This window comes from Filicampus tigris, chromosome 4 (assembly GCF_054856515.1).
Source record: "Filicampus tigris isolate MCC_2025a chromosome 4, RoL_Ftig_1.0, whole genome shotgun sequence".
In the NCBI taxonomy this organism is placed as follows: Eukaryota; Metazoa; Chordata; class Actinopteri; order Syngnathiformes; family Syngnathidae; genus Filicampus; species Filicampus tigris.
The window spans coordinates 30214789-30222288 of record NC_141220.1 but is presented as its reverse complement, the minus strand read 5'-3'; the positions used below and the strand labels follow the sequence as shown (position 1 = coordinate 30222288).

The 7500-nt window shown below is 41.6% G+C and overlaps 1 protein-coding gene across 1 annotated transcript in view; it reads left to right on the top strand.

Annotated features, from left to right (window-relative positions):
* The first annotated feature begins 6478 nt into the window (after positions 1-6478).
* LOC147149437 (uncharacterized) overlaps positions 6479-7500 on the top strand; it is a 3968-nt gene continuing 2946 nt past the window's right edge. Inside the window, exon 1 of the mRNA XM_086027410.1 lies at positions 6479-6539. Coding sequence (XP_085883536.1) covers positions 6479-6539 — 61 coding nt within the window. The remainder of the gene's footprint in view (positions 6540-7500) is intronic.

The following is a 7500-nucleotide window of genomic DNA, read 5'->3' as shown; positions in this document are numbered from 1 at the left end:
ACCCTAACCCTAACCCTAACCCTAACCCCTAACCCTAACCCTAACCCTAACCCTAACCCTAACCCTAACCCCCTAACCCTAACCCTAACCCTAACCCTAACCCTAACCCTAACCCTAACCCTAACCCTAACCCTAACCCTAACCCTAACCCTAACCCTAACCCTAATCTCAACCCTAGTTTCAACCTAGTTTCAACTCTAACCCTAACCCTAACCCTAACCCTAACCCTAACCCTTAACCCTAACCCCTAACCCTAACCCTAACCCTAACCCTAACCCTAACCCTAAAACTCTAACCCTAATCTCAAACTAATATTAAACCTAATTTCTTAATCCAACCCTAACCCTAATTTCAACCCTACCTTTGATTATATTTGACACTACTTTCCAATTCTAACTGTTAATCATTTTTTTAAAAAATCAAAAATACTAAAAATATTATAAAACAGAAAAAAACAAACAAAAAACATATATAAAACTGTTAAAATAATAAAAACATAAAATGTTCAAATAAGGTTGATTTAATATAAATATATATGTAATTGCATTTAACTTGATGGTTGGTTAAAGCAAAGTTGAATGTTTCATTTTTGTTTGCACTTTTTGTGGACGCCATTATTTCTTTATAAATACATGCACTAGTTTGGTTTTGTTCAGTCTGAATGGTGACATAGAAGAGACAAGGTCTGCAGTTAGTATAGTGTGCTATCAACCTGAAGAAGGCTCTAAATCAGCCGAAACGTTGTTGGGGCACACTAGTTTTTGATTAATCATTTTTTGACTGTTTATGTCTGTTTGTTTCATTTCTTTTCTGTTTATGATTAATTAAATAGCAAAGGCTACACCTATTAAAAATAAATATAAGTATAAAATAATAACTTATTATAAATAATACTCTGTTTATTATTAATTAAATAGCAAAGGCTACACCTATTAAAAATAAATATAAGTATAAAATAATAACTTATTATAAATAATACTACTAATTAGTGATTACTAAATATTGAAAAGAAAAAAATAACAACAAAACCAAACAAGAGAAGATGGACGGCGGCTGGACCGAAGTCCGATATGGGCGACGTCGCCAGCCCGCACGCCGAGACAGGGATGGTGGTGCTGGGAGGGGCCCGGGGTGGATGGACAGTGCGCCTCCCTCCCGCTCCAGGAGAGGGGAAAGATTTCCCTATCCTACGAGGGGGAGGGCTCAGCCCTTTTATCCTAACCTGCCCGTGCCTCCTCCCCGGTCCTCTCAGTATACCAAACCCAATTACCGCACTTACGCTGCGGTGGCACGCCAAAACCTCAGGGGACCAGACCGACGTGGGCCTTCCCCACGGACAGAGGGGTCCAATATTCTACGCCAAGCGGCAGATCCCCAATTTGGCAGACTGATTCGCAAGTTCTTCGCAGTGATCAAAGTAGTCCACCATCTAAACAATGTTGATCAAAAAAATGGTACTCAGCAACCACGAATGATTTCTAGGATGGTGGAAATGTTAGCATCCATGATTAAACCGGCGTACCCTACACAAAATTCCTTGGACTTTGTGGTAGGGAATGCCAAAAATTGGGGTTACACCACCTGCCGGATATTGATTGACCATTATCAAGATTGTTTGGAGGAATTTTTGGGAGAATTACCGGACCTCTTCATCCCGGAATGGAAGTCGGCCTATGGGGTGGCCGTTAGGTGGGCTAAGAAGAAATTACCCCGTATCACACATGAGGTGCTGGATCAGGCGGAGGCCTTGATCGTTGCCAAGATGGAAAATAATAATCCAGACTCTGGGCAGGCTCCGCAGCACTCCACACCGGTTACTATGACCCGGCCAGTTGTCCGGGCTCCCACTCCGATCCAAGTGGGCCCGACTCAGAACTTAATGGAGGTCCGAATGGAGCCTCCTCTGGAACGTAGAGAGGCCCAAGTGAGACGATCTGGTGGACCAGTACGAATAGAGGAGGTTCCGATCATGGGATCGGCGAACCCTAATCCACCTCGGATGGAAGAGTATGCAGAAACACCCAGGACCTCCAGGAACACTAGGGGTTTGGTGTTGACCGAGACAAATGTGGATGAAGAATTGTGGTTGAGACCTCAAATTGAGGACCCAGAGGAGAGTTGGGTGCTGGAAACTCCGGCCCGACCGCCCACAATTCGACGCCTACAACAAATATTGGAGGAACCTGAATCTGAGGACGAGGGCAGTGGAACCCTCGTTACCTTGGCACCAGATCAGGTGGTGGTCCACAAACCAAGAGAGGGGATAAATGATACCTCCCTGTCCTCAATAGGAAGCTTCATGAGTCAGGAACCCCAGAGATTTAGGGTGACTTGTCACCCAAATACTCAAAGAAAACTCACTGATTGGGACTTAAACGTCACAAAAAAGTGGCTTATTATTGGAGACTCGAATTTGGCCCGAATCCCAGCCTTTTTTAATGCTGACTTGCAAGTTGAATGTTTTCCGGGGAGCCACTTCCGCCATGGACAAGGCCTCATGGAGAAGACAAAGGCACCAGACGATCTGGTGGTTGAAAAGATCGTGTTGGCATTTGGGATTAATAGCAGGGGGAACAAATCCAAAGAGACCACAATTAAGAATCTCCAAGGCGCTATTAGGTCCTCAAAGAGGAAGTTCCCATATGCAGAGGTCTGGATCCCCCTGATCAATTTCTCTCAAGCCCTTCCGGCAGATGAGAAGGAGAATCTCCAGGATCTGAATGACCATATTGAGAGAAACATGGGATATATTCCCCTTCTGCCAGCAGCCCGATTCCAAGTGGAAACTGATGATATCCACTGGACAAGAGAGACAGCAGAAGCAATATTCGATCATTGGATTGAATTTTTAAACTTAACCGCCCTTTAAGTCTCGACGGTGAAAGGGCTAAGGAGGCACGGTCCCTCGTGGCTCAGGAAGTTGTAGTTTTGGCAAGGAATTTCACCCTGTCTGAAACACAATTGTCCTTGCTTCGCAAGGGCTTATCCTTCATACCATCTCTAGGGGTTGGAAAGAACCAGAAAGCTCAATTTCAGCTGGATTTACAAGAATATCATCGTAGACTGAAATTATTTGCTTACTTTAAAGATTCAGACAAACAGAGGCCACTGCCCTTCATTGGTCCTTCCACCTGGACACCTTCAATTGGGGACTTACCATGTGAAATTAGACAACTACTGGAATTGGATGCAAAAGTCTTCGATAGACATTGGACACCGCTATCGGAAAAACCAAATCTCACAAGGGCGGAGGTGAAAGCCTTACGGGATTTGATGCGAGCAAGACACATGATTATTAAGCCAGCAGACAAAGGCTCAGCAATAGTCATCTTGAGTCGGGAACAATATATTATGGAGGGAGAGAGACAATTGAATGACAAAGAATACTACAGGAAATTGGATAAGCCCATTTATTTGGAAACTTTGCCAAAAGTTGCGGAGATTGTAGGTAGATTGAAAAAGAAGAAATTTATAACAGCGAGGCAGCAACGATATCTGATAGGGAATTTGGAACCTAGGGAACGGCGATTTTATATTCTCCCCAAAATTCATAAAAGTCCCGAAAAGTGGACAATACCATTCGAGGTTCCCCCGGGGAGACCGATAGTTTCGGACTGTGGGAGCGACACGTATGCCACGGCGGAATATCTGGATTACTACCTCAATCCACTTTCAGTCAAACATCCGGCATATGTGAGAGACACGTATCACTTTATAGAGATGGTGAAGGCCTTGAGGATTACCTCTGACTTCTTGTTCTTTTCGATGGATGTGGACAGTTTGTACACCAACATTCCCATTCCTGCTGGTATAGATTGTGTGAGAAGGATCTTTCAAAAGTTCCCTGATCCTAAACGTCCGGATGCGGAATTGCTGGAATTGTTAGAGATTAATTTGAACAGAAATGACTTTGTTTTCAATGAAAGTTATTACTTACAAATTAAAGGCACGGCGATGGGAAAGAAATTTGCCCCGGCCTATGCAAATATATTCATGGCAAATTGGGAAGAAGAGGTACTGGCAAAATGTGAACAGAAACCAACATGTTACTTAAGATATCTTGATGACATATGGGGTATTTGGACGGGGACGGAACAACAATTTTGGAAATTTGTCAGTATTCTGAATTCGCATGATTCTTCGATTAAATTGAAAACGGAAATTAATCGGCAATCTATTGATTTTCTGGATACAACAGTGTTCAAAGGAGAAAGATTTGATCAGACGTCTGTGTTGGATGTAAAAGTTCATTTTAAAGTTACAGACACACATGCCTTGGTGCACAGGTCGAGCTTTCATCCAGCCCATACGTTCAGGGGTGTCGTGAAATCACAAATTCTTCGCTTCCACCGAATTTGCACAAGACAAGAAGACTTCAAAGAAGCTGTACTTACCTTATTCGGAGCCCTACGGACTCGGGGTTACTCCCGGTCATTTTTACGACGCTGCCTGAAAACATTCCAGGATAGGCAAGATAGGGATCCAACTAGGTTAGTTCCATTCATTGGAACCTACTCCTCAATGGGCAATTTACTCCAAGGCAAATTGAGACGGAATTTTCATCAAATTTTGTCCTCGGCGACGTGGATGCCCCAAGCGAGGGTAATATCTGCCTTCAGGAGGAATAAAAATCTGAAGGACTTCCTCGTTCGTGCTAATTTGCCGTCATTAGAAAACAAAAAACCTCAACCATTAAGTAGACACTTTTCAGACCTTAAATTTGTTAGAAATGTCCAAGACAAGACCATCTTTAAGATCGAGCAAGGTTTTAACCCGAGGTCGGTGAACTGTGTCTATTTAATATTTTGTCGTAAATGCGGCGTGAAATATGTGGGGGAAACGAAGAACTCTCTGATGTTGCGCTTGACACAACACAGATATATAATAAAAAATAAAAAAGAACTGGATAGACCACTGGTCCTCCATTTCATGGCCCACGGAGTCGAATCCCTCCGCATTGCGGGACTACAGCGTAACGCGTTTTGGTCTGACGAGCAGAGGAAGGCCATGGAACGACGCTGGATTTGGCTACTTGGGACTCGAGTCCCATGTGGTTTAAATACTGGGAACCGATAATCCCTATCTTTACTCATACTTTTTTGCCCTAATCTCAACCCTTCTTAAAATGAAGTCTTAATCCTAAATTCTAACCGCAATCAATATCTTAATCTGACCCTAAAACTAACCCTAATCTCAACCCCAGTCTCAATCTGCATCTTTTAAAATCCCTAATCTCAAACGCTAATCCCAATCTCAACCCTCGTTTCAATTTGAATCCTAATCCTACTTCTTAATATAACCCTAACCCTAATCTCAACCCTAATTTCTATTCTAATTTTAACCCTAATTCTTAATCTAACTTTGATTCTAATTTCTAACCCTAATCTCAACCCTAATTTCTAACCCTAATCTCAACCCCAGTCTTTGAATCCTAACCCTAACCCTAACTCTAACCCTAACCCTAATTTCCAACCCTAATCTCAACCTTCATTTCTAACCCTAATCTCAACCCTAGTTTCAATTCTCTTAACCCTAATTCTTAATCTAACCCTAACCCTAATTCCTAACCCTAATCTCAACCCTAATTTCCAACCCTAATCTCTATCCCTAATCTCAACCCTAGTTTCAACCTAGTTTCAACTCTAACCCTAACCCTAACCCTAACCCTAACCCTAACCCCTAACCCTAACCCTAACCCCTAACCCTAACCCTAACCCTAACCCTAACCCTAACCCTAACCCTAACCCTAACCCTAATTTCAACCCTACCTTTGATTATATTTGACCCTACTTTCCAATTCTAACTGTTAATCATTTTTTAAAAAAAATCAAAAATACTAAAAATATTATAAAACAGAAAAAAACAAACAAAAAACATATATAAAACTGTTAAAATAATAAAAACATAAAATGTTCAAATAAGGTTGATTTAATATAAATATATATGTAATTGCATTTAACTTGATGGTTGGTTAAAGCAAAGTTGAATGTTTCATTTTTGTTTGCACTTTTTGTGGACGCCATTATTTCTTTATAAATACATGCACTAGTTTGGTTTTGTTCAGTCTGAATGGTGACATAGAAGAGACAAGGTCTGCAGTTAGTATAGTGTGCTATCAACCTGAAGAAGGCTCTAAATCAGCCGAAACGTTGTTGGGGCACACTAGTTTTTGATTAATCATTTTTTGACTGTTTATGTCTGTTTGTTTCATTTCTTTTCTGTTTATGATTAATTAAATAGCAAAGGCTACACCTATTAAAAATAAATATAAGTATAAAATAATAACTTATTATAAATAATACTCTGTTTATTATTAATTAAATAGCAAAGGCTACACCTATTAAAAATAAATATAAGTATAAAATAATAACTTATTATAAATAATACTACTAATTAGTGATTACTAAATATTGAAAAGAAAAAAATAACAACAAAACCAAACAAGAGAAGATGGACGGCGGCTGGACCGAAGTCCGATATGGGCGACGTCGCCAGCCCGCACGCCGAGACAGGGATGGTGGTGCTGGGAGGGGCCCGGGGTGGATGGACAGTGCGCCTCCCTCCCGCTCCAGGAGAGGGGAAAGATTTCCCTATCCTACGAGGGGGAGGGCTCAGCCCTTTTATCCTAACCCTAACCCTAACCCCTAACCCTAACCCTAACCCTAACCCTAACCCTAACCCTAACCCTAACCCTAACCCTAACCCTAACCCCTAACCCTAACCCTAACCCTAACCCTAACCCTAACCCTAACCCTAACCCTAACCCTAACCCTAACCCTAACCCTAACCCTAACCCTAACCCTAACCCCTAACCCTAACCCTAACCCTAACCCTAACCCTAACCCTAACCCTAACCCTAACCCTAACCCTAACCCTAACCCTAACCCTAACCCTACCCTAACCCTAACCCTAACCCTAACCCTAACCCTAACCCTAACCCTAACCCGAGGTCTCCAGTGTTCAAGAATGTCGTGGTTTTAGCTAAGAATGTTAAACTGTCCACAGACCAATTGAGTCTCCTTAATAGAGGACTCAACTTTATACCCACAATAAACTTATTGACTAATCAGAAAATGCAAACGGAATTTGATATACAAAATTATCACCGTAGACTAATGCTGGCCTCCCACTTTAAATCCACAGGACGGGAGAAAGCTTTACCCTTCAGACCTCCCTCTGTATGGACACCGACAATTAGTTCATTACCAGAATCAATCAAATCATTAATTGAACAGGATAAGAAAAGTTTTCATAAACATTTTAGACCAAAACAAGAAAAACCAAATTTAACACAGCAGGAAGTCACAGCACTTCGGGAGCTGATTCATAATACGCAGATTGTTATAAAACCAGCGGATAAGGGCAGTGCCGTGGTGGTTCTTAGTCGAGAACAATACACAACAGAGGCTTATACACAACTCAACAATACGGCGTATTATCACAAACTTGATGCACCGATTTTTCCACAAACCATACAAGTGGTAAACAATATCTTAGATA